General features: G+C 44.7%; 6 protein-coding genes across 6 annotated transcripts; 3 read left to right on the top strand and 3 right to left on the bottom strand.

Moving 5' to 3' along the window:
• Positions 1 to 188: 188 nt before the first annotated feature.
• On the top strand, positions 189 to 3895 carry LOC103982636 (uncharacterized). The gene is made up of 5 exons (XM_009399619.3): positions 189 to 448; positions 2266 to 2380; positions 2483 to 2572; positions 3300 to 3398; positions 3505 to 3895. The coding sequence occupies exons 1-5, from the start codon at positions 381 to 383 to the stop codon at positions 3601 to 3603; spliced, it is 471 nt and encodes a 156-aa protein (XP_009397894.1). The 5' UTR covers positions 189 to 380; the 3' UTR covers positions 3604 to 3895.
• A 1102-nt stretch (positions 3896 to 4997) lies between these two features.
• On the top strand, positions 4998 to 6235 carry LOC135608818 (ubiquitin-conjugating enzyme E2 5-like). The gene is made up of 6 exons (XM_065101865.1): positions 4998 to 5041; positions 5121 to 5200; positions 5542 to 5656; positions 5747 to 5799; positions 5887 to 6015; positions 6141 to 6235. The coding sequence occupies exons 1-6, from the start codon at positions 4998 to 5000 to the stop codon at positions 6233 to 6235; spliced, it is 516 nt and encodes a 171-aa protein (XP_064957937.1).
• Positions 6236 to 9638: 3403 nt separating this feature from the next.
• LOC103982637 (probable pectate lyase 8) lies at positions 9639 to 12697 on the top strand. The gene is made up of 7 exons (XM_009399620.3): positions 9639 to 9824; positions 10003 to 10083; positions 10217 to 10282; positions 10929 to 11574; positions 11660 to 11763; positions 11872 to 12010; positions 12090 to 12697. The coding sequence occupies exons 1-7, from the start codon at positions 9730 to 9732 to the stop codon at positions 12309 to 12311; spliced, it is 1353 nt and encodes a 450-aa protein (XP_009397895.2). The 5' UTR covers positions 9639 to 9729; the 3' UTR covers positions 12312 to 12697.
• Positions 12698 to 13340: 643 nt separating this feature from the next.
• LOC135611088 (putative ripening-related protein 1) lies at positions 13341 to 14074 on the bottom strand. Its single transcript, XM_065106391.1, has one exon. The coding sequence runs from the start codon at positions 14003 to 14005 to the stop codon at positions 13442 to 13444; it is 564 nt and encodes a 187-aa protein (XP_064962463.1). The 5' UTR covers positions 14006 to 14074; the 3' UTR covers positions 13341 to 13441.
• Positions 14075 to 15890: 1816 nt separating this feature from the next.
• Positions 15891 to 16743, bottom strand: LOC103982639 (putative ripening-related protein 1). Its single transcript, XM_065106390.1, has one exon. The coding sequence runs from the start codon at positions 16741 to 16743 to the stop codon at positions 16084 to 16086; it is 660 nt and encodes a 219-aa protein (XP_064962462.1). The 3' UTR covers positions 15891 to 16083.
• LOC135611087 (xyloglucan galactosyltransferase KATAMARI1 homolog) lies at positions 16701 to 19289 on the bottom strand. The gene has a single exon (XM_065106389.1). It carries the CDS (start codon positions 18839 to 18841, stop codon positions 16991 to 16993), a length of 1851 nt encoding a protein of 616 aa, XP_064962461.1. The 5' UTR covers positions 18842 to 19289; the 3' UTR covers positions 16701 to 16990.
• Positions 19290 to 24294: the final 5005 nt, after the last annotated feature.

The following is a 24294-nucleotide window of genomic DNA, read 5'->3' as shown; positions in this document are numbered from 1 at the left end:
TCAACCGTCTGATAAACCTTGCGCAAGAGCACCACGGGATCGCTAATTGCATCATCCGTAGATCATATGATCTGACGGCTACGGACTCTCGCTTTCAGAGCAGAACTGATAAGCTGAATCGGACGGCCAGGATGGGCGATCCCAGTGGTCAGCGTAATGAAATAAGAATTATGTGGAAATGCCTAAATGAAGACAATTAGGCGATCCGTTTTAAGTGGGTGAGTGAAAGGGCGGATTGGGTCGTTCTTCCTTTCCCCCATTCAGCTTCCGATCCCTTGTGGAGTCTCCAAGAATCGTCGGATCGGAGCGAGAGCGACCGAGCGGGCGACGGATCTCTCGCTCTCCTGAGTCGGAGATCTTCTTCGTGCTTCGCGGCGTAGATGGGGTTCGTGTCCTTCTTTGGGAGGGTTCTCTTCGCCTCCGTCTTCCTTCTCTCCGCCTACCAGGAGTAAGCTCTGCGCTCCATCTGCTGTCCCGCCTCTTTCTCTTGCTAGTTGGTCTTTTTTCTTGGATCATCTGATTTTTATGTTTCGATTCTCTGATCGGATTTGCTGTTTACTTTGTGGGTTTGAATTAGGGTTTAGGGCACTCTTCTCGTACGGAATGGTGGATTTGGTTTGTTCTTCTTAGATTTATCGGGTTTACGTGCTTTGATGAGCTCATATTGTACCCGGAGCTGGAATTTTTGTAGTTTTGTTCGCGTAGGTGGCAGTGCTTCGATCTCGTGATTGCTAATGTTTCTCATCTGTTTACGTTTGGTATGCTGAAGCTGATAAAGAAGGTTGGTTCTTTTTAATCACTGTTGAACCCTTGTGTGGGATTTTAATCGGTTTAGATTTAAAAATGCCTTCTCCCTTCCCTAGAGATTTCTGCTGATTAATGGTCTCTATTGGCATGATTTGTCCAGTTTTATTTATTCCATTGGTTGAAAGTTTAAATCTTGATTATTTTTTAAAATTTGTCGTTGAAGGTGATGTATTATAGCCATTTTCGAATTACTTAATTTAACGTTAATTACCTGGAAAAGAAAAATGATTACTTATGAGTTTGCAATCTTGATTAGTGAGCATGTTCAAGGGCATAATGGTAATCAGGAGTATTTAAGCTGAATGGTTTTCCTTAATATTTATGGTAGTTTAAATGAGAAAGAAGTTACTCTAAATACGGTCCCGCATAGGAAGAAATTTCAAGAAGAGTAAAGGCTAAGGAAAGAATCAACCTACCCTAAAAATAAATTCTCTTGATGATGATGCATGCCCGTGGTTGAAGTGTATCTTTGTTTCTGGTGGTTATTTTGCTATAATGCTTTTATTTGTATTCAGTGGTCTGATATCTGATTCTTTTATGATATTTGGTATCTTGTTCCTACAATAATCGAGAAATATGTATTATATGTATTTTTTATTTGCATTTTCGGGTTAAATTCTTGTTTTTTGGTGGATGTACTCGTATACAATGACAACAAAGTCATAGTCCCAACTATCTAGGGTAGGCTACGTGGATCCTTTGCACCTATTGATGAATGTAAGGATGTACTGGAATGTTTACTGTATCAAAATTTCATAGCCAAAATCATCCCCTAAAAAAGGATTATCATTGCTGAGATGATGAATTCATCAACTCAAATTGTTGGTTAAATTTACAATCAATTTTTGATTTTTTTTTCTTATATGAGGCTAGCAGATGAATACTACTTTCATGTAATATATTTGATTTAGATTGTTATCTATGTTCCACACAGCAGTTGCCGCGTACTAATTTCATTAATGCGCGTGCACTAGAAACATTATTGGTACATCAAGCTTGTCTGGAAAAGGATTAAGGCATGACATGCCATTCCTATTTAAAAACCTTTGCAGAAAGGAAGGTTTTCTGATTAATATAAGCAGCAAGCAGTGTCACTTTAAAACTGGTCTCCTAAGAGGCAGAGAGATTGAGAGGGATAATCTGACACCTACCACGAGAAGCGCATGATATATGAAATTTAACATGAGTTGTATGTAGATATATCATCTAGCTGTGCAGTTATACATGTGTATGATGTTTGTTAATATGTTTATATATATGTATGTACACTTACACTTCTGTATTCGTGTATACGTGCACATATTTACCACATTATCTGTTTTTCTCACCATTGTTGATCATTAGTATTCCTCTGCTGAATAGTTTTGCCTCAAGTAATACTGTATCTAATTTTCTGACATCTTGAATATGCATCGCATATGTCCTGATGCTTTCTACTGATATATAATTTCCCTACAGGTTTAGTGAATTTGGAGTTAATGGTGGACCAGCAGCAAAGGCTCTCAAGCCAAAATTCAACCTTTTCATGAAACATACTGCTTCACGTATTGGCATTGCAGTTCCGCATGTTGAAGTAGAAAGCAATCTTTTCTTTTCTTTTGGTTCTTATTTACTTTCAAATAAACATCATATGTCAAAAATATTGCTTGAAACAATCACTTCTTTTTTTTCTCAGATGAGACATGTTATTGCTAGTACAATTTTTCTGAAAGGTTTTGGTGGCCTACTGTTTATCTTCAGCAGCTCTTTTGGAGCATATCTACTGGTAATTGTGTTTTCTTGAATATAACATCGCCGCATGTTTTATATGAGTGTTTTGGCTGGCCTACTGATTATCTTAAGCAACTTTTTTCTTTTGTGTGCTTAAAATTATGTGTGCTTAAACATATCCATTGTCACATGTTTTATCTGAAAATGAAGCATTTTGCTCATGGACTTCTGGGCTGAAATGCATAAGTTTTTTGCCAGTGAATTCAACCAAGCCTTGAGTTTTAGTATCTATCCAATGAGTTTTTTACAGTGGAACCCGAATCTGGCCATAACCATTCAAAATATATTGAACTTTACAGCTATTTTGAACTTTGCTGCAGGTCTCAATGCTTTGGTTTCTTCTTGAATCTCTCCTGGTTTTGTTTTTCATATTTACTTAATTGCCAGTTGATGGATAAGTGTAGTTGAGTAACCGCTGAAGAGTTGTTACCCATTTTGCCTCTGTTTGCTTTGCTCAACTCATGCAGCATTGATCTTGATTAAAATTGCCGAGATATCAATACTTATGGTTGTCGGCTTCTTCATGATCATGATTCTTAATCATGATCATGATTCTTAATCAGAACCTTGTGTCATCACTTTCTAACATTTTAGCAGTAATTGTAAATTTGCTGCGTGGTGTTCCTTGATAGTTGATGTTTCCTATTATTTTCATTTTGGTAGTAGCAATTGATTTTGTTCCATGACCATTTGTAAAAGTTGTAACATTTATCCATGTGCAGCTTGTTTACCTAGCTTTCATTACCCCAATTGTGTATGACTTCTACAACTATGATATTGAGAAGGCAGAATTTGTGCAGCTATTCAGCAAGTTTAATCAGGTTTTTCTTGCATATCCTGCATAATTTCTTTTCACACATCTTCGTTGTTATGGAGCAAGATTTTGTATGATTGGTTGTGGTACTGATTATTTCTAATTTGTATCAGAATTTGGCTCTCTTTGGTGCACTGCTCTTTTTCTTGGGCATGAAGAACTCCATTCCAAAGCGGCAGAAAAAGAAGGTTACCAAGACAAAAACCAATTGAATGTTCTCATGGTCCTTCCACTGCTAGTTGGCAGGAATCAGGTAGTTGTCTTGGTTTGGACCTCACCGGAGAGTACCACAGTCATGTCACGTCCCCCTGTTATGGAGACATCAGATTACCCCCACAGAGTTATGTTTCTATTGTATCAAGATATACTTGAGCAGCATGGGTCGACTAACTATAGTTCTATTTTCCCCGGTTCAAATTGTTTGCTTAGTTTGTTTTGCAGTTTATATATCTGTGACAATTACGGTATTGCATTTGGATATGATAATGGTGAATTTTACTTGAATCTGATGGTTCTTTCTGCACTAGGCAATATCCTGGATCAAAATGTGCATGAATATCCATGTAACCTAGTTATGAACTTGTATATCTGAACTTGTTTGCCATTTTCTTTTCTTATTGTCCGATATATATCCCAAGATATGATACGTTGGTGTCTTATTTTCAAGGTGTTAGAGATGTTTGGCATTGGACCTGCAAGATGTCTTATTTTCAACTGAAGCCAATGAGTTCCAGAATCATACTACAGAGAGTTCTACTTGGCTGAGGAAGACTACGCAGTGAAGCAGCTAAAAGCCACGGCCGGCCAAATAGAATATCCCTCAAAGATAGTCATCAAAACCTCTTATTTCTTTGATCTTAACATTTTGACGATACTGATGTTCTTTAACCTCGTCACCGTCTCCAACTCCTCCACACTTTTATCTGTCGCTATCCAAATGTGATTCCTTGGTATACTACAGATATTAAAAAATTGACATATTGGATTTTCCTGTTATATATATTTATATATATATATATATATATATATATATATATAACAGGAAAATAAAATAAGAAGACTTGGATTAATGATTATTTTACTATTTATAATCTCATTTTAAAATTTTTAATATTTTAAAATATTATTCTTATATAAATATGCCTTTATTTTTCTCTTCCTAATCATGAGCACTGAGTAAAGTTTCAACCGATGAGATAAGAGATTATGGGAAATAAATATATACTTGTTAATTTATATATTATAAATAATAAAATTATATTTTAATATTTTTAAAGGATGAACAACAGTAAAAGGGTCATGAAATAAAAAATGAGGGTTGCCAACTAAGAAAATTGGTGGTTGTGGGAAATTGGAAGGGCAGTTAGATGACATCAGAAAAGGTGGGATGTCGAGAGTTTAGAGCACGATTGGTGATTCAAAGACGTCAGGGCGGGAGCGCCCTTCTTCTTCTCCCTCCCCCATTTCCAAGCCCTTGTCCCTCATCTTCGTCCCTTGCAGAGCAGAGAGCAGAGAACAGAGAAGAAGCTTTCGAGAGCGCCCACCCCAGTCCCGTTCCCCTTTCCTCTCGGCCACGTCGGAGCCGGACAAGGAAGCAGGATCGGGAATGTCGGCTACGACGAATCGCCGCCAGAAGGACATCACGAAACTGTAAGAGGAAAATGGCTTCCACCCGATGACTTCGACGGGGTCTTGCTTGATTCTTGTTTCTGTTTCGTGTGGTGCGTAGGATGATGAAAGACTACAAGGTGGAGATGGAGACCGATGACTCGAAAAAGTTCTTTGTTTATCTGCACGGCCCCAAAGAGAGTATTCCATCTAACACACGTCGATCTCTCGTTTTCCCTTTGAGTTTCTCTCAAACCCGGGTTTTCTTGGCTTTTCATTCTTCCTTTCCGGTATTCGACTGTTTGGGCAAAGATGGAATCGAACCAATCTTTCACTTTCTTGATGTAATGCAGGGAGTCAGAAACCATCTGCGGCCTTTATTGCCCCTCGATCTGCTTTCTTTGTGGTTCTTCTTTCGACAAACGAAGTTAATGTCTTGTTGGTTTTGAGATGATTGATATATCGCCTCATCATCGATTCTTTTAGTCTGTTAGCTTTTGATATAAAGAGTGTTTCTCGTTTCTGATTGTCGAGCATGGCAGGTCTTTATGAAGGAGGTGTGTGGAAGCTTAGGGTGGAACTCCCAGACGAATACCCTTTTAAATCTCCATCAATTTACTTTGTTAACAATATATTTCATCCTAATGTAGACGACGAGTGAGTCTTCAAGTGATCCCTTCTGTTGGTAACCCTTCCACTTCCTGTCACTTTTGAGTCTCAAGGTTGGAATTCTTGGACTTCATTCAGGTCCGGTGAACTTTGTGTGAATGTTTTCCATGAAGATTGGAGCCCCATGATCGGTAAGATCTTTGCTGCTTGTTGTTTCCGCCCATAATATGTTTGTCATATAGTTTCTCAAGATAATCTTTCTGCAACTCTCTTGTCAGATCTTCTCAGCGTGTTCGAAAATTACATTACACAATTTCTTTTGACTCCAAACCCTTTGAACCCACTGAATGAGGAAGCTGCAGAACTAATGATCACTGATCATTCTGCTTATGAACAGAAAGTGAAAGGTGACAGGTTTCTGTGTTGTGCTTGATATATTTTTGTTTAGATCGAGACATCATATACATGTTTTATATACTTGGCTTAACAATGTTGTGTTTCTTAGTGTCGTTGTTTTCCCCTCAACATGTAGAACACTGTCAAAAATATGCAAAGCCCGCAGACGTTGGTGTTTCTGGAGACAAAAAGCTAAGCAAAGAGGAATCGGATCGGAACGATGAACATTAAGTGGGAACCTTAAATGAGGTTCTTCTGTTTTCTGCACATGTTCGATTCAGCTTACGAACTCTTCATTTCTCAGGTGGGCATCGCAGATAGGCATTCTCGGGCATGGAAAGCGAGTCCGTGGGTATTGCGTGAGCGGACATAGTGCCACCAGCCGGTAGATCTATGACTTGGAATTTGCACATCCTTTGCTCATGCATGCATGCTATGTGCCACTAAAAAGATGGCCCTTCTTTTTGCTGTCTGAGCAATTGGCTGACGCTCTCACCCGCTCACACATTGCTAAGCACTCAAACTCAACAGCGTAAATAGGTAAACCATCAAGGATTCCTCCGGGCCTTTCTTTTTATCTTGTTGAGGAGAACTGTTACTGGCCCCTAACAATCCTAATGGTCTCATGAAGTGATCTCAGACACTATGTCACGCATGCTTTCGTTCGAGTGACAATCTCTCTTCTCTCTCCGCTTAGCTATAAATATAAATCCCACCACCACCACCGGCAGTCTGAGTGGTCGAGGAGAGACATCGAAGAAGCGATTAATTGTTTTCTTGTCTTCCCTCCCTACTCGATAGCATCAGCAACAGAAGAGGCGAGAGATGGGTTCGTCGTCGGCGGAGAGCTACGATTACGCCTTCAAGATAGTGCTGATAGGGGACTCGTCGGTGGGGAAGACCAGCTTCATCTCTCACTTCGTGGGCGGCCAACGCCCCAGCCTCGGTGTGCTCACCTCATCATCGCTGGCTTTTTCTATTTTTTTAATTAGAAACACCGTTTGAGAAAAAAAGGACTTATTTGAGAAAAAAAATCTAAAATAAAAATTTCTGAGTATCAGAAGCTTACCATATGGGACACCGGTCAGTTTGAATTGTGAAGAACATGGTTGATGCATGTTCTTCCACTACTTGTTAAAAGAACATGGTGGAATCTAGACGGGAAGGTGGTCCACTTCGAGATGTTAGAATGGTGATATGCTCGGGGACCACCCGATAGTTCTGATACCATGTTAAAAGAGAATAAAAGATAAAAATTACTGAAGAAACTATCTTGCATTTCTCTCTCTATTTATAGAGAGAGAGAAGATTTTCTTTAACATAGTAGAAAGATTTCATCAGACAGTTAGAAAAATCTTATCTGCTATCATTTCTTCTTCCTCTTTATTTGAAGCTCGTTGAGTTCCTCCGATGCACTCGTCATGCTATCACTTATGATTTGTCCGCCGAAGTGACTCCATATTATGCTTATTTTAATGAGGTAAATAATTTTTCATTATCTCAATTGAAGTAACGAGTCTTCCCATATGGGAGGTTCATTACTTCAACTAGTTCCGATGTTTTTCGAATTGATCTCTTAGTTGTTGTGAGGATTGCCCAAAAAGTAGTATATAAGGTGTACCAAGTAAAACTTACAAGTAAACCAGATATGAAGATGGCGACTAGGGTTGTTGTTTTCATTTTTAGACAATTTCAAGATCACAATGGATGTATGATAAGATCGTTTATTCATGCCCTTTTTACGATATAATAATAATAACAACAATGATTGCTTATTTTTGCAGCTGGACAACAGAGGTATAGGACGGTCACTAAAGATCACCATCGATGCGCGCATGGAATAATCATGGGTTACCCCATCTCCCTTTTATGTTTTCATTCATGGTTCCCCAAATCAAGTTTCATTCCTCTAAACTAGTTGCATGTTTTATGCCATTATCTACGTTGCTTTATCATTGCCGTAGCTTGCGGCCATCCTTATGAAGATTGCTTTTATCTGTAACTTAACCACGACTCAATCATTTCTCTTTGTGACTTTCTCATTGCATTATGTGGAGCTGCGATGCACACCATCGCGATCCTAACCACTGCTCTGTGCAGATACGTACAAGGTGAGTGATAGGAAGGTGACAAGGGAAGAAGCAAGTGCCTTGGCGAAAACAAATGGGTAGTTGTTTCTCGAGTGCAGTGCAAAGACACGAGAAAATGTGGAGAAATGTTTCCGTGATCTTGCACTGAAGGTACAGTATGATATGCACCGATACGAACGGGCCAAGCAATTCTCCTTTTACATGACTCGCACTGCATGACATGAACACGAGGTACTGTTTCCGGTTGATTTGCCGAACAACCGTAGCCCTCAATTCTTCATTGTTCCTTTTCTTAGATCTCATCATTCAACTACAGTGTTTATATACGTGTCAGTGTTGCATTTTTTGCATGGGTAGTAGTTGTCCTAATTGTTTTTTACGGTGCATGCATTCTAATCGATCGTTAATGAGTATATATAGATTCTGGAAGTTCCTAACCTACTGGAGCAAGGCTTATAAGCTGCTGGTACGATCAATACTCTAGAAAGCACTGCGACTGTTTGTGAATATAAGCCGGCGCCAGATAAGCAGACATGCACGGCACCACCGGGAGGAGGCTGTTGTCCGATTCAGTGAGAGTTATCGGAACCCCTCATGTATGATGCGCTCTGTGATGTTGTCGTTACCATATATTACCAGCTCACCTCATGCATGCTAATTATATGCCATTATCCTTTTTCATATAATTGACGACATCACGAAGGAATGATATCTAAAAGTTTAGTGATCCGATGATGATGATGATGATGATGATGATGATGATGATGATGATGATGATGATGATGATGATGTATCAAATAAAAATGAAACTTCTCGTGAGATTCCTCAATTAAGAAGTAAAATATTTCATCATGTTTATTAAATCAATATAATTACGACTATATCAGATGTGAAAATTATATCAAACGAGCAAAATTTGCTTTGACACCACTACCGATTATTCTGAACATTAAATCTTAACTCAAATCAAAATCCAAACCGGTCCATGCTTATAACTTGGCCAAACACCATAATTCCATTGAAGCCTTTGGGTGCACTCAAGCATGAATGCAGGGTGGTAGCTTCGACGAAAAGGTTTCTATTTCTCGTTGCCGATATCCTCCCCTGCAACCCATCTTTGCTGCGCCATTTATGGAGACTGGCAGCATTGCTACACCACGATATTAAAAGCGAGAGAGACGACAAGCGGATGACACGGTCAACTCGGTCCACTTTGGTTGTTCTGGTTGCCCAGATGGCACCGAGTCGACCCGTGAGTTAGCGCTCGTAACTAGTGCCGCAGCAACCGGCTCCTGCTGGTACGCCATCACACGTGTCACCCCGGCCCCAGCTCAGTTGGACCGAACGGTTAATATTAGTTGGGGCGTCAATCGCACGAATTGACGCTGCGCGCACCGTCGTCGTCGTCGGTGCCCCCCTCACGCCGTTAGCGAAGGTGACGCCCGTTAAGTTGGGGAGTGGGGTAGAAGTAGAGTGGAACGTCCCTATAAGATGGCGGTTCCGTCGTCGGCTTCAGTTGGACTCCCTCCCTTCCCTTGACCTTTCTATACCTCCCTGTGGACTGACAGCGAATAGAGAGAAAGCTACCGATCTGCGTGCGAAGAGGAAAGGGAGGTTACGGAGGCAACGGCATTGATGGCGATGGTGCTTCGGAGAAGGTCGTCGTCGCTGGTGTTGCTCGGTCTCTTCGTGATCCTATCTACGGGAGGCCGGGAATCGTTCCCCTCGAGGTACATTTTCCGATCATCGATTTGTGCTGGTCTTTTGGAAGAATCGTGAGGAGCTATGGCGTGTGGGAAACCCTTTGCCTTCTCTTCGCTCCTCTGTTTGGGAGTTCAAGCGAATTCGGTGATCTCACCTTCGATCCAAAGTTCAAACGTTCGTCTAATGTCTTCGAGTCTCTTTCAGGGTCGGAGCTGCTGCGGCAATGGCTCCGCGGAGCGTGACGGCAACCGCGGAGAACGACACCTCTTCCGCCACGGCGCAGAGGTCAGTCATCTCTTAATTTATATATATATAACAATAATAATAATAATAATAATAATAATTCTATCATCTCTTCGACCGAAATGTGGAACGAACGATTACAGCGACTGACTGTTGAGTCCACTAAGTGAACCAGGTTCGAAAGTGACGTGGTGGTTGGCGCGGTGGACGACCCAGAATTTATAGCGTCAAAAGTGAACATGTAAGCCCACCACTTTGTTGCCTTCTTTTTACAGTTATTACAAGTATACCAAAGAAGCAAATTGGAGCCGCATACATTAATCTCGGATCAATCTCCTGTTGCTTCTGACTTGATTCCTATGAACACTACTAGTACGTCGGATTCCTTTCCTGGTTGCAAAATGAGTTGTTTCGGTTGGTCAAAGGCAATTCCTGGCTGGCTGTGTATATTGAATTACCATCGTGGACTGGGGCGTGTGGGCCGTGACACGTCCTATTCTCTGCCCTCACGTCTTCTCCGATCCTGTGTTTCTGCCCGTTACCAAACGCATGCCGATCCGATCGAGTAACAACCAGTGGTACCCCCAGTCGAGCTATGGTTGTTATGGCCGTCGAGGTGGATCCCATTTAAACTTGTGGGTGGTGGTGTGTCGCATCGAGGATCGTGCATCAGCAATTGTTTGACTTAGGTATAGCCTTTTCGTGTTTTGTTGATCTGGAGACCCCCACCGCTCTCTGTCTGTGGTTTATTGTGGTTCAAATTTGAGGGATTAAACATCGTCTTTCTTTCTCAATCATCATGTTCTCTTTTTACGATTTGCAATTGGTCTTGCAATTGTAGTTGTGGCACTAATTCTTCTTCACGATGATGAATGTTGTTTGAGCAGGCAGATCAGCAACGGCACGGCGCGCCGCTCGCTCGACGACCTTTCCACATGCGTTACGGGAAACCCCATCGACGACTGTTGGCGCTGCGACCCCAAGTGGCACCTCCGCCGGAAGCGCCTCGCCGACTGCGGCATCGGGTTCGGCCGCAGCGCCATCGGCGGCCGCAACGGGCGCTTCTACCACGTGACCGACCCCAGCGACGACGACCCCGTGAACCCCCTCCCCGGCACACTCCGCTACGCCGTCATCCAGGACGAGCCCCTCTGGATCGTGTTCAAGCGCGACATGGTCATCGCCCTCAAGCAGGAGCTCATCATGAACGGTTTCAAGACCATCGACGGCCGCGGCGCCAACGTCCACATCGCCAACGGCGCCTGCATCACCATCCAGTTCGTCACCAACGTCATCATCCACGGCCTCCACATCCACGACTGCAAGCCCACCGGCAACGCCATGGTCCGCAGCTCCCCCTCCCACTACGGCTGGAGGACCATGGCCGACGGCGACGCCATTTCCATCTTCGGTTCCAGCCACATCTGGGTCGACCACAACTCCCTGTCCAACTGCGCCGACGGCCTCGTCGATGCCGTTATGGGTTCCACGGCCATCACCATCTCCAACAATTACTTCACCCACCACAACGAGGTATCTCCCCTCTTCCTTAACGAAACTCATGTAACGAACGCTACGTGTGTTTTGTGAGCTCGAGTGACAGATTAATCTTGTACAGGTGATGCTTTTGGGTCACAGTGATTCCTACAAAAGGGACAAGGCTATGCAGGTGACCATTGCCTTCAACCATTTTGGTGAAGGACTCGTTCAGAGAATGCCAAGGTACTCCTAAGATCTCTGCAGGGGACCGGAGTTGTAGGCTTACACACGAGTCATTAGATTACGGATGTCCTGTTTATTATCGAGTTTTACCACCGTGACGAATTGCAGGTGCAGGCATGGTTACTTCCATGTGGTGAACAACGATTACACTCACTGGGAGATGTACGCCATTGGAGGAAGTGCGAATCCGACCATCAACAGCCAAGGCAACAGATACCTTGCACCTACCGATCCTTTTGCCAAGGAGGTAAATTAGTCTCGATTATGGATCTAAGAGTTCCTTCAGCATCAACCACAATATTCCACGAGTTAGCTCTGTTTTGCAGGTGACTAAGAGAGTGGCCACTTCGAGTGATACTTGGAAGAGCTGGAATTGGAGATCAGAGGGGGACCTGCTACTGAATGGTGCTTACTTCACCCCCTCGGGAGCTGGTGCCTCCGCAAGCTACTCAAGGGCCTCCAGCCTCGGGGCCAAGACCTCCTCCATGGTTGCTTCCATCACTGCAGGGGCAGGGGCTCTCCAGTGCCGCAAGGGTTCCTTGTGCTAACGCAAGATTCAACAAAAAGAATGAGAAATAACTGCTCCCATTCCACATTGGCTGCACATTTTCCAACCTCCCCCTGCAACTGTGTGTATGGGAGCAGGTGCGAAGAAGTCGTGTGACATTGTTGTCGGATGATGAATCCCTTGTTATCCATGTCCAGTTTGTCCCACCCACTCAAATCTCCATATATCATCATAGTTTTCTGTTCCTTGGTCTAAGATACATTCAACTCATCATCAGACGCATCAAAGTAATTAGCAGAACAAGCATTTCCTTGTAACATTGGTCTGTCCAGTTGACTTCTGTCGGTTGACTTTACCTCCGTTACAAACATTGTTTGGAAAAGCTTATAAATTAATGGGTTATCTTTGTTACAATGATTTCGGAGACATCCAACAGTGTCGCCGCACTATCGATTGAAAGCTGCAGATCGATAACTAGAATTCACAGAAATCGGTCACCCATGCTCTGGTGTTTCAGGTCATGCAGATTTGCAACCTGCAAACCATCAATTCCAAGCAATGTTTACATTCTTCTGCGCATCAAAGTCATGCATCAGACCAAGCGACATCATAATATCCAATCTGGGCTTCGGGGATCGCCAACGCCTTCCACACCGCCGCAGACGCGGTGACGACGTCGTTTCGGCACGGCGGCTCGAAGCTATTCTCCGCGTCGCAGCCGTTCACCGAGTCGCACTCGTCGATGACCTTCGCCAACACAGTCCTCCCGTTGGCGTTGATCTTGATGTTCTTGTTGCATCGGCTGCTGCCGTCTCGTCATCGCTGCGGTACTTGCTGTCGCACTCCGCCTCGGGCGAAGCTGATGCTCGACAAATAAGCCGGGGTGGGGTGGCTCCGCTCAACCTTTTTGGTTCAATTGGTGCCAGACTCCTTTAATTCAAAATAGTTTCTTCAATAGGTTTCTTAAAGAGGATAAATATTTTTTTTAATTACAGTAATGTATTAATTATTAAGGTCTTGAAATGATAAGATTTATGAGACACATCATAGATTCTTGCATAGATTTAGCTTACAGCAAGCTTTGTTCGGCTGCTTTATTCGTACGATTGTGGCATAGGAATGAATACATGCTTAGGGGTGCACTGGAATACTAATCCACCTGCTTTCATATCATTCATCAGACCAAGTGATGTCGTAGTCTCCGATCTGCGATTCAGGGATCCCCAAAGCCTCCCACACTGCTCGAGATGCGTCGACTATGTTGGGCGCACACGGCGGCTGGAAGGCGTGCTCTTGGTCACAGCCGTGCAAGGAATCGCACTCGTCCACCACCTTGGCCAGCATGGTCTGGCCATTGGCGTTGATCTTTATGTTCTTCGAACAGCGGCTGCCGCCGTCGTACCATCCGGTGGAGAGCGCGACGACGAGCTCGTTGTCGCTGTGGTAGCTTCCGTCGCACTTGGAAGGCCCACCGCCGTCTCCACCTTCAGCGAAGCTGTTGATGGTCATGTGCGCCTGCGTTTCCCCCGTCACCGTCGGCGAGCAGCTGTAGGTGTCGTACATCTGGCCGTTCACGCAGCAGTCGGCGTTGTTGTCGGTGTTACAGTCCCCGGAGACGCCGGTGATCTGACCGTTTGGGCTGCACTGTTGGGCATAAGAGAAGTGGAGGTAGCTGCCAAGACAAACGTGTGCTACCAACACCAGGACGAGCAAAGAAGGTGGAGGAATTGCCATGGCGTCAAACTCATTCACGGTAAGCTCTCTTTTTGGTTCCGAGGAGAACTTTCATGTCCAAGGGATCGAAGCCATGGCCTGCTTATATTAGCAAGAGAACACAACTGGTCTTAGCGTAATCAGGACGGCAAGTCACCACGAAGTTTCTATCTGATGCTATTGAGCGACAATCGCGGCGTCGAAGAAAGCCATGGGTTGACTTGACTCGCACAACGATGGCATTCCTTCGAAGACGCCCAACGAAGTTTGGGCTCAGAAACGGTGACGGCAGTGAGTGATCACTGAGATTATTTTTCTTTCCTACTAATATCTATTAATCTCCCATAAGCAGCTGTGTGATGCAGATTTCACAATGTCAAACCAGTATTCGAATCATTCTGATTGCTACGATGAGTGTTCAGTTGTATTTCCTTTTTCCAGATGATCTGGAATGAAAGTCGCATTAGTTCTACCAGGAAAAGTCATGAGCAGCTTCATGGAAAGCACCAGAAGAAATCTCCAGAAGAGATTGTTGGAAGATGGCCATACCTCACTTTGTTTTTGCTACTACCAACATCTACAGGATGATGACTCAGTCTTGCAAAGCCATAATTAATAGAGAAGGAACATAAAGTCCCTCTCTTTGATCATTCATCTCTCTGTTTAGATTGGCTTTTCATTAGTTGTCATCACTCATCCACTTGTAGTGTTCCCCATCTGCATTTCCATGTAACATATCAAACAATCTGATTCGAGTATACCATAACAAAAGATATTCTCATCTTTGATGATCATGTGAAAGAAGCAGAGCTCAAACAAATGAATCACTAACAGGAACACAAAACATAAATATGGCAGATAACATCTGCTGCTACCTTCTGTACTTGTAGAAAAGGTCCAGTAGGTAGTGTTCTAAGAAATCCTGCAGGCAGCTCAGTCAACACACACACTTACATGGATGATAAAAGAAAAATCACATTGAGTGCTGCCTTCATGTCGATCATCAATCAGTCTCATGGATTGGCCTTCTTACGGAGGTGGATCTCGCAATAAGGTCCAGACTGATTTCCTTTGTTCACTTCACTTCTCTAAGAATTCTTTATCAAGAGAAGCCAACCTTACAGATTAAGAAGAGATGGCCAACTCCTAAGATAATGATAATTTATCACATTCTATCACTCCTAACAAATTCTCAACATTGTAATTAATTAGAGGTAAGTGCAAAGATGAAAAGGAACATGCAATCCGCTTTCGTCTCGTCGATCCTCACAAATAATAATAAAAAAAATATTATATCTATAAAAAACAATAAATTTTAAAAATGATATCCTATCTATATATAATAAGATATCTACAATATCCTATCATTCTTAGTAAATTTTAATCATCTCATCATTGCCTCCCTTAATATACAAAAAATGATGGCTATTCTTCTAATATCCTTTATCTTGTCACCCTACATTTGTAACTTAATTATGACCGCCATTAACTTTACAAAATAATTAGAAACTATTTATGACTTTCATCATCCTTGAGAATTAATTAGAAATTACTTCATGCGATTGATGTGAATTCTCTATGAAATACCTAAATATTTACTAACAAAGAAGCGTAAAATTCTTTGCTTATTCATAAATAGAACAGAGGAAGGGGAACGGCAAGCAACAATCAATCCAAACCTTTTGTAAAAGGTGTCAAGACAAAGACAAAAGCCTGCAAGCAAATTACCGAAAGGGAAGACTGACAAAGATTGGTTTTATATCTATTGTTCCAAGGAATGATCAATGATATGCAACGAGAGATACATAATATCTCATGAATTGAATTATAATATTTTGAGAACTAAATTGTAATTTCATAAAAATTGCATTGTAAAATAATCGTAACTTCTTATACTATATTAGAATCTATATTTCTTAAAATTTCATGGTTAATGATGTGATGATCTGTTCAATTCATGCTCTTTGGATGCATGAGTTTGACACATACAAGCTATAGATCAGTGACATAAATACCAAAGCAGTATTGAGAAGTATTCACTTGCATGCGTGCTGCAGCAGCACATGAGGCATCTATCCGATGGTTGCATGCGCCACCCGTCATGCATCAGACCAGGTAACGTCGTAATCCCCAACCTGGGCCTCCGGGATCGCCAACGCCGTCCGCACGGCCGGAGACGCAACGATCACGTTGTTGGAGCACGGCGGGTAACTCTGGTCGGCTTCGCAACCGTAAACAGAGTCGCACTCGTCGACCACCTTCGCCAGCACAGACCTGCCGTTGCCGCTGATCCTGATGCTCCTGTTGCAGCGGCTGCCGTCGTCGTACCATCCCGTCGACAAGGACGCCAGCATCTGGTCGTCGCTGTGGTAGCGGCCGTCGCACTCCGCGGGGCCTCCGCCGTCCCCGCCTTTCGCGAAGCTGGCGATGGTCATGTGGGCGGGCGTGTCTCCGGTCATCGGCGGCGAACACTGGTACTGGGGGTACAGCTCGCCTTCTTTGCAGCAATCCGAAGAGTCCTGGGTGGTGCAGCTGCGGGAATTGCCGCGGACGTAGCCGCCGGGCGTGCACGGGGGTTCCATGAGCTGGTAGCGAGAGCAGTAATTGCCGGCGCACACATGCAAAACTATAGCTAGTGAAGCCAGAGAACTCTCCTCATCTCTGCTCCGATCAAACTTTGGGGTCATGCTCAACAAATATGACGACTTCCTCACCATAACAAGAAATAAATTCATGATATTCTTATCTTTGTTGAACATGTAAAAGCAGAGCTCAAACAAATGAACCACTGACAGGAACACAAAACATAAATATGGCAGATAATTTCTGCAGCTACCTTCTATACTCGTAGAACAGGTTCAGCAGGTGTTCTTAGAAATCTGCAGGCAGCTCATTCAACACACTTATATGGATGACAAACAATTCACATAGTGCGTGCTGCCTTCATGTATATCTCAAGCAGTTTCAAGCGCTGGCCTTCTGATCCAGGTGACTCTCACATGAAGGTCAATACTGATTCCTTTGTTCGCTTCTCCAAGAATTCTTAGCAGTCGTAGCAGAAGAACCACCAGAATCACTGTTCCCATCCTTTGGTTTGGAGAAGAATGGATCCCACTCGTGTGCCCCAACTGTTCTCTGCCCTTCCTCCAACAAAACATACTTCCAACTGTTCTCCTCGATAAAATCCTTGTCCTCATTGTCCTCCATTATGTCCCTCCTTAGCTTGGTTACTTTGTCGACGATTGCCGCTACAGACACATCAAAGGCGTCCTTCAGAGTCTCCAGTCTAGACCGAGGATCCGCATATATAAGCCCCGGTATCAGACTTATGACCTTCTCCCTCATGACCTTAACAACAGCTGGAGGAATTCGCTTTAGTCTTTCTTCGATGCTTACATTCCTCTTTCGAACGTCATCCTCTGGAATGAACACCGAGTATGTCGAGTAGTTCCTCGGAAGATGCCAAGTGTACTGTACATAGGCCGAGCCAGGATGGAAGAAAACGGGGATGCAACCGGCCAACATGGAGTCGAAGGCGGACCTTCTTGTATAGGAATCACCCTGAGGTTGCAAGCAGAACAAAGAGCTCTGAAACATCTGCATTATGCTGCTAGGCGAGTGGCACTTGCTCTCTCCGAAGTCACACTCCAGCAGCTTGCAGACCTTGGACTTCCTGCACTGGTCTATGATCTGCCCTCTGATAGATTTCGGGTTGTCGTGGCGAGGTGCCCCTGCAAACGAGAAGAGATGCTTCCGCTCCAGCTTCCGCATCCGCTCCTGCCAGACGAAAACATCAGCATCCTTTGCAGGGTGGAAGTAAGTGGGATATGGAATCGCGAAATCGTTCGCGTTCCATGGGCTCGACTCCACGACCAGCATGGACATGTTCTTGGCAGCCGGCAAAAACAGCAGCTTGCTGCCCCAGTCGGAATCCGAATCCGTCAATCTCCTGAAGTCCCAGGTGATTCTTCCGGCCACCAAGAAATGGTCTCTCCCGCCCATCACACTCCACTCCGGTCTCTTCATGAGCCAATCCACCAAATCAAGGGACGCTGCATCCCTCACCGAGGTGTTGTACCCCCATAGGTACCGCGATATGTCGAAGCCGGCGTAGAACGGCACGAAGATTGCGGCGGCGATGGACGAGTCGTTGGTCAGGCACTCGTACTGCTTCATTCGGTTGCCGAAGATCACGTCCACGGCGAACTGGTTGGTGGCGTACCACCCGGTATTGGAGAAGACGCCTTCTGCGTTCTCCAGGGGCGGCCCGAGGCCGGCGTTGCTGGTGAACTTGCACATGTTTGTCCAAAGGCTCAGCTTTCTGCAGTCCTTGAGCATGTCGTCGTTGAACCGCGGAGGGAGGTCGTGGACGAAGATGTACCTCCCGCCGCAAGGGTCGCTCTTGTTCTCGAGCGTCTGGAGGGCACGGTTGAAGGGGAAGGTCTTCTGCGGCGATCGATGGGCATCCGATGGCTTCGATTCGAGTGGCGGCGGTATCGATTTCGATGAATGCGATGGGAGTTGTCGTTTGGGAATGGACGAATTCGAGGAGGAGGGAAGGGGATGATGCGGCGGCTCTCGACGGGCGTCCGATGGCTTCGATGCTATCGGGGGCTTCAATTTCGATGAATGCGATGCGCGCGATTCATTAGAAGGCGTGCTGTCTACTACAAAATGTTGATGGGAATTGGACGGGAACGAGGAGGAGAAGGAAAGGGTTTGCTCCGGCGGACTCATCGGGCTACTGCGACGGAGCACGGCGAAATGGAAATAAAAGATAATGATCCAGAACAAGGCGCAAAGGGTGGCGAGCAAGCGGAGCCGCGGCTGCTGGGGCTTACCACTGGCCTTCTCCATCTCCTTGTGGTGGGTGGATGCCGTCGGCCACTGCTATTTCATGGGGTTCTAACCAAACAACACTTGGCCGACATGCAAGGGCAATCTCCAAAACTGGGAACCAGGATGGATCCTCCTGCTCCAATCTTCAAACCTCCAAGAAAGATCAAAGCTTGGATGTGATTCCCAATTCCAATCCTTGTCACTTCAATCACCACCACGACAAAACCCGATTCCCCGCTGGAGCCACCACAACAGCGCCGTAACGCTCGTAAAGTGCCCAAAAGTCCAACTTTAGCTCTGAAATCAGAACCAAGGAAGGGAAAAAAACCAGCTTTTGTCGAGATTCCCGGAGGAAAGAAGGAGAAAAAGACGGATCTTGACGCCAACAAAACGTGAAGAACAAGAACAAATCAGCGAAAAAATTATGCAGAATAGAAGACGAATGTGCACCGGAGGAGGAGGTTTTGTTGTCACCGACGAGAAGCCGTCACTAGCTCTTCCCATTTATGGCGGTCCACCCCGGTATCCTCCGTCGGTGGCCGGTCGCACCAAACCGCCACGTCGGATTCTCCCAATAACGTGTCGGTTTCCGTCAGTTCACAGAACCCTCACGTAACGTCCAAATCCGTTACTTGGAAGTCGGCATTCCCGGTGGCGTAGCTTCCGTGTGCCCGTTTAATGACGCCGTTATGCCATCCCCCAAGTAACCGCCGATTCCCGTCGGAGGGGCAGCCCAACGTGGTGGGGCGCGCGTTCGCGCAAGCCGAAGCCGGCGGGAAGGTGACACGTTTCAACGAGATCTGCTGTTGGACATGAAACAGTGTTTCTTCGTGGGGAGGTCATTCGATGGACACCATCGTTTTCTCGGAGTCAGTTCGTACGGTTCTCTCCCACGTCTTTTACCTACGCGGTAGCAGCCGACGCTTCCTCAGGGCTCCGGGCCCACAGTTACTTGCTGTTCAACTTGCGGATAAGTTTTCCGGGTACGGGACACAGGTAGCTGATATTTATTTCTCATTATTGTATGCTCGTGGGGTCTCAAAAGCTTCGAGAAATGGCGAAGAACTCAATTCATTATGGTTGGGCCCAATTCCCACCTACCAGAATTGTTACTAAGTATCCCGACATAGTACAGCCGTAAACGATTCTTATTTATACTGTCCTGATTCGATATTTATAATAAATGGAAATATTATATATCAATTATGACCGATGCCGCCGACTTAAATGGATCCATTAATATGGATTTTGGTACATCTCATCTCCTTCCTCTCGACGTGACTCCACCGAGCGGCGATCCGACCAAGCATAATGCGACTGGCACATTGGTCGGACCAGTCAATCTATCATGTCAAATATTATTGCGTGTTATGATCTTTACTATGTTTCTTTCCGTTATTACTAGTATCATGGTTTCATAACCATATAATGATAGATGGCCTTGGAGAATTCATCACGGAGATTATTATGTCTGCGTCAAACATAATGGGAGAACGTGGAGCGGTGGATCGCAACACTCGCCATGTCCAAACAAGAGTCGGTGCAATCATTCGGGAACAAGCGGGTCACAAGATTGCAAATCAAACTCGAATTCGATCTAACCGTGTAAATCGCGAACCGAGGTCCGTTTCCTACATCCGGCAAAGGCGGACGGAGAGTAAGACGAAAGAAGCAGGGAAGAGGAGTTGCAATGCTCGATCGAAGGTAGCCATCGATCGGATCGCGGGATGTGGTAAGGCTCACTTTGCCCTTTCGCCTTGTTTCTGAACCACTATGTTGCCCATTTTGGTAGCCCTAAATCTTCTGTTGATCAATCGAAGTACGATTTCCGATTCGTTTGTGTTTTTGGTGGGACCTTGGGGTATGTATGCGCATTTGAAAGCCTTGTCTGCTGCTGATTTGCTTGAGTTACGCGTTTCGCATCTGAATTATAGTTCTTTACTATGATTTGAAGGTCTTTCTCATTGCTAAACTGTGTAGGGTGTAATAGTATGACGGTTGTTGATGTCCGTTGATCTTTGTAAGACAATCCACATGGAGTTGCTAACTTTGTTTCTTGATCTATGATTTTTGTTCGTGGATGGGAGGTAATTATCTATGGTTTTCGTTCCCGAATATGTTAAGAAACATGTATTTAAATTCATATAGCATTGTCAAAGGGCATCTGAATTAATGTCATATACATTGATTATATAGAGCACTGGTGTTCCATCTATGAGTTTTTGCACAATTCCTACTCAGGATTCAGTTTAGCCATATTCTGGAACTTCAAAACCCCATAGGATTTCCAAGGGTTCTTGATAAGTAGATGAGATTTCCCTAACTGTTGAGGAAATCTCTCTACTCTGTTGAGGGAAATCCTCTAACCCGTTGAGGAAACTTCTCCTTCTAACCTGTATATAAAGACGGAGGATATGTCAATAACATTCAACTTCTTCTTCTACAACTCATTTATCTCTTTATTTTAACATGGTATCAGAGCAGCATCGCCATGTGTTAGCCAAGCGGCCACAGTAGCACGCTGCCTCAAGCGGAGTCATTGAAGAAGCACCAAGACACGGATTCAGAGCCAGTGCTAACCGGTCTTGCCTTTCTTCGCCGGCCTTGCTCCCTCTCCTATTTGAGCCAGTGCTAACCGGTCTTGCCTTTCTTCGCCGGCCTTGCTCCCTCTCCTATTTGCTGCACCTTCCTCTTCCTTCTTCTTCGCCGGAAGGACAACGTGGTCCTTCAGCCCCACGTTGAGCAGCACCAGAGAAGACATCAGCCGCCTCCTGCACTTCTCCGGCCAGTAGCAGTCGCAACTGCTGCATCTTCCTCTATCGCAGCAGCCGCCTCCTGCACTTCTCCGGCCAGTAGCTGTCGCAACTGCTGCATCTTCCTCTACCGCAGCAGCTTTCGTTGCCGTTTCCCTCTACACAACGGCGCCTCCTCAACGGCGGTGTCTTCCTCCTCCATAGCGACAACGGCGAACGACGGTGTCTTTCTCGCGTCTTCCTCCTTCGCTGTCGCAGCCACTTCCCGGCCAGCAGCAGCCGCAACCGCTGCATCTTCCTTCCTCTATCGCAGCAGCTTTCATTGCCGCTTTTCTCTATACACCTAATTGCTACAGATTTCTCTCACTGCAGTTTCCTTGAGTACTGCTGCAGATTTTTGCGGTAATCTCCCGGCGAACTGCAGTCCCTACAATCTGCAGCAGCAAGCAGCAATCCACAGCAGCTGCCGGCAGCTTTTTGGCACTGTTGTAGATTGCTCAATCTGCTACAGCAAGCAATCTATAGCAGCAGCCCCCTCCCTCATTCTCCACCTTGTGTGACCTGAGTATCACACAAGGTTCGCTGCCTTCTTCTACAAAAAAAAAAAAAAAAAAAAAAAAAAAAAAAAAAAAAAAAAGAAGGAAAATGTCTTCGTTCACTTCTTCTGATGTTTCAGTTCCTGTAGGGACTCCCACTTCTTGTTCTTCTACAGGGCTTATCTCCATCAATGCCGCCACGCTAATCCCCTTTAAGTTATCAAAGGGTGGCAACTATGCGTCCTGGCGAGCTCAATTCTCTAATCTTTTATTTGGATATGATTTGTTAGGTTACGTTGATGGTTCTTTCAGTTGTCCTCCGGCCATGCTCAACATCCCCGGTGATCCTAATCCAGTACCCAATCCAGCTCACAAACTATGGCTACGTCAAGATCGTCTCATTCTCCAAGCCATTCAAGCTTCAGTTGCTGGATCCGTTGCTCCCTTGATATCTTCATGTGTGACAGCTGCCGATGCATGGTCTAAACTGCAAACCACCCTGGCAAATCATTCGCGTACTCGCAAGCTCAGTCTTCTATCCAAGCTTATGGAGACAAAACAAGAGGGAAGTACTATCTCTGATTATTTACAACTTATCAAGGTTATCATCGATGACTTGGCCTTGATAGGTCATTCCCTATGTGATGAAGAGGTTGTCATTCATACCCTCAATGGTCTCGACACCGACTACAAAGAATTGGCTGCTGCAATTCGGGCACACGACTCGCCAATCTCTTTTGAAGATCTCTATGATAAGTTGACTGACTACGAGATGTCTTTGAAGCGTGCGGACAAACTGCCTGGATCAACTGTCACAGCTCAAGTCAGTCACAAGTCTAAACGGAAGAATGCTCGGTACTCACCGAACATCACCCAAGGTTTGGCTACTACGCCTCTTGATTCTGTGAGTTCCATGCAACACCCCTCCTATCCTCCTAGTCATCCCTTCTCGCAAAGTGGCGACTCCAGCCATCATCCGTCTTGGCGTCCTGCCCTACCGAGCCATCAGAGACGGGTCGTTTGCCAACTGTGTGACAAAGTCGGCCATTCCGCTAAAGTTTGCCGGTCTCGTCTCCGCCTCCCTACTCCGTCACACTGGCCACAGGCAAATCTCCTAACTACTCCGACACCTAGCCAGTCCAATTGGATTGTCGACTCTGGTGCCTCTCATCACATCACCGCTGATCTTCAGAATTTGTCTCTTCACAATCCCTATGGCGGCAATGAAGATATCATCATCGGTGATGGTAAAGGACTTTCTATAACTCATACTGGTTCCACAACGCTTAATTCTGACTCTAATACATTTACTCTCGATGATGTTTTATGCGCCCCTCATATTACACGCAACCTCATTTCTGTTTCTCAATTTTGCAAACATAACAATACTTCCATTGAATTCTTTCCTGATTCATTTCTTGTTAAGGATTTGAGCACGGGGGCATCATTGGTCCAAGGCCCGAATAAAGACAACATTTATGAATGGCCGTCAGCCTCTCGAATGACCCAGCCCACTGTTCATTCTTCTGTTGCGGCTCCAGTTGATGTGTGGCATCGTCGGCTTGGCCATCCCTCACCCTTTATTCAGCAGAAATTATTATCTTGTCACTCTCTTCCTTTTTTTAAGTCCCCTAATTCTATGATGCATTGTGATGCTTGTCTTAGTAATAAGAGTCATCGGCAGCCTTTTGGTTCATCTTCAATTTCCTCCTCTAAACCTTTTGAAATTATATATACTGATGTTTGGGGTCCTGCTCCAATCTTATCTTTTGATAAGTTTCGATTTTATGTTATTTTTGTAGATCACTTCTCCAAGTACACATGGATATATCCTCTTTCTCATAAATCTGATGTTTCTCGCGTTTTTTCCACTTTCCAGAAGTTGGTCGAAAACTATTTTCAGTCTACCATTAAAACAGTCTACTCTGATGGTGGCGGTGAATATCAAGCCCTGGCGTCTCATCTCTCAGCTTGTGGCATTCAACACCTCAAGTCTCCTCCACATACTCCTCAACTAGTTGGTTCTGCCGAACGCAAACATCGGCATATAGTAGAAACTGGACTCACACTTTTACATCAGGCTTCCATGCCTTCAACTTTCTGGACAGCAGCCTTTCAAACTGCTGTCTACCTAATTAATCGGATGCCTACACCAGTTCTACAACACCAGTCCCCCTTTGAC

Source organism: Musa acuminata, chromosome BXJ2-4, assembly GCF_036884655.1.
Source record: "Musa acuminata AAA Group cultivar baxijiao chromosome BXJ2-4, Cavendish_Baxijiao_AAA, whole genome shotgun sequence".
Classification (NCBI taxonomy): Eukaryota; Viridiplantae; Streptophyta; class Magnoliopsida; order Zingiberales; family Musaceae; genus Musa; species Musa acuminata.
Note: the sequence above shows the minus strand (reverse complement) of the source record. Positions and strands in the feature narration are given on the sequence as shown.

What these genes read in the sequence shown, in the direction of transcription:
- LOC103982636 (XM_009399619.3), top strand. Translation starts at nt 381, where the DNA reads ATGGGGTTCGTGTCCTTCTTTGGGAGGGTTCTCTTCGCCTCCGTCTTC. An exon ending in TTGCAGTTCCGCATGTTGAA is followed by an intron (nt 2,381 to 2,482) that starts GTAGAAAGCAAT and finishes TTTTTTTCTCAG; the next exon opens with ATGAGACATGTTATTGCTAG. An exon ending in CTTTTGGAGCATATCTACTG is followed by an intron (nt 2,573 to 3,299) that starts GTAATTGTGTTT and finishes ATCCATGTGCAG; the next exon opens with CTTGTTTACCTAGCTTTCAT.
- LOC135608818 (XM_065101865.1), top strand. Translation starts at nt 4,998, where the DNA reads ATGTCGGCTACGACGAATCGCCGCCAGAAGGACATCACGAAACT. An exon ending in CATCCTAATGTAGACGACGA is followed by an intron (nt 5,657 to 5,746) that starts GTGAGTCTTCAA and finishes GACTTCATTCAG; the next exon opens with GTCCGGTGAACTTTGTGTGA. An exon ending in AGATTGGAGCCCCATGATCG is followed by an intron (nt 5,800 to 5,886) that starts GTAAGATCTTTG and finishes CTCTCTTGTCAG; the next exon opens with ATCTTCTCAGCGTGTTCGAA.
- LOC103982637 (XM_009399620.3), top strand. Translation starts at nt 9,730, where the DNA reads ATGGCGATGGTGCTTCGGAGAAGGTCGTCGTCGCTGGTGTTGCTCGGT. An exon ending in TCTTCCGCCACGGCGCAGAG is followed by an intron (nt 10,084 to 10,216) that starts GTCAGTCATCTC and finishes TAAGTGAACCAG; the next exon opens with GTTCGAAAGTGACGTGGTGG. An exon ending in ACTTCACCCACCACAACGAG is followed by an intron (nt 11,575 to 11,659) that starts GTATCTCCCCTC and finishes AATCTTGTACAG; the next exon opens with GTGATGCTTTTGGGTCACAG.
- LOC135611088 (XM_065106391.1), bottom strand. Translation starts at nt 14,005, where the DNA reads ATGGCAATTCCTCCACCTTCTTTGCTCGTCCTGGTGTTGGTAGCACAC.
- LOC103982639 (XM_065106390.1), bottom strand. Translation starts at nt 16,743, where the DNA reads ATGTTCAACAAAGATAAGAATATCATGAATTTATTTCTTGTTATGGTG.
- LOC135611087 (XM_065106389.1), bottom strand. Translation starts at nt 18,841, where the DNA reads ATGGAGAAGGCCAGTGGTAAGCCCCAGCAGCCGCGGCTCCGCTTGCTC.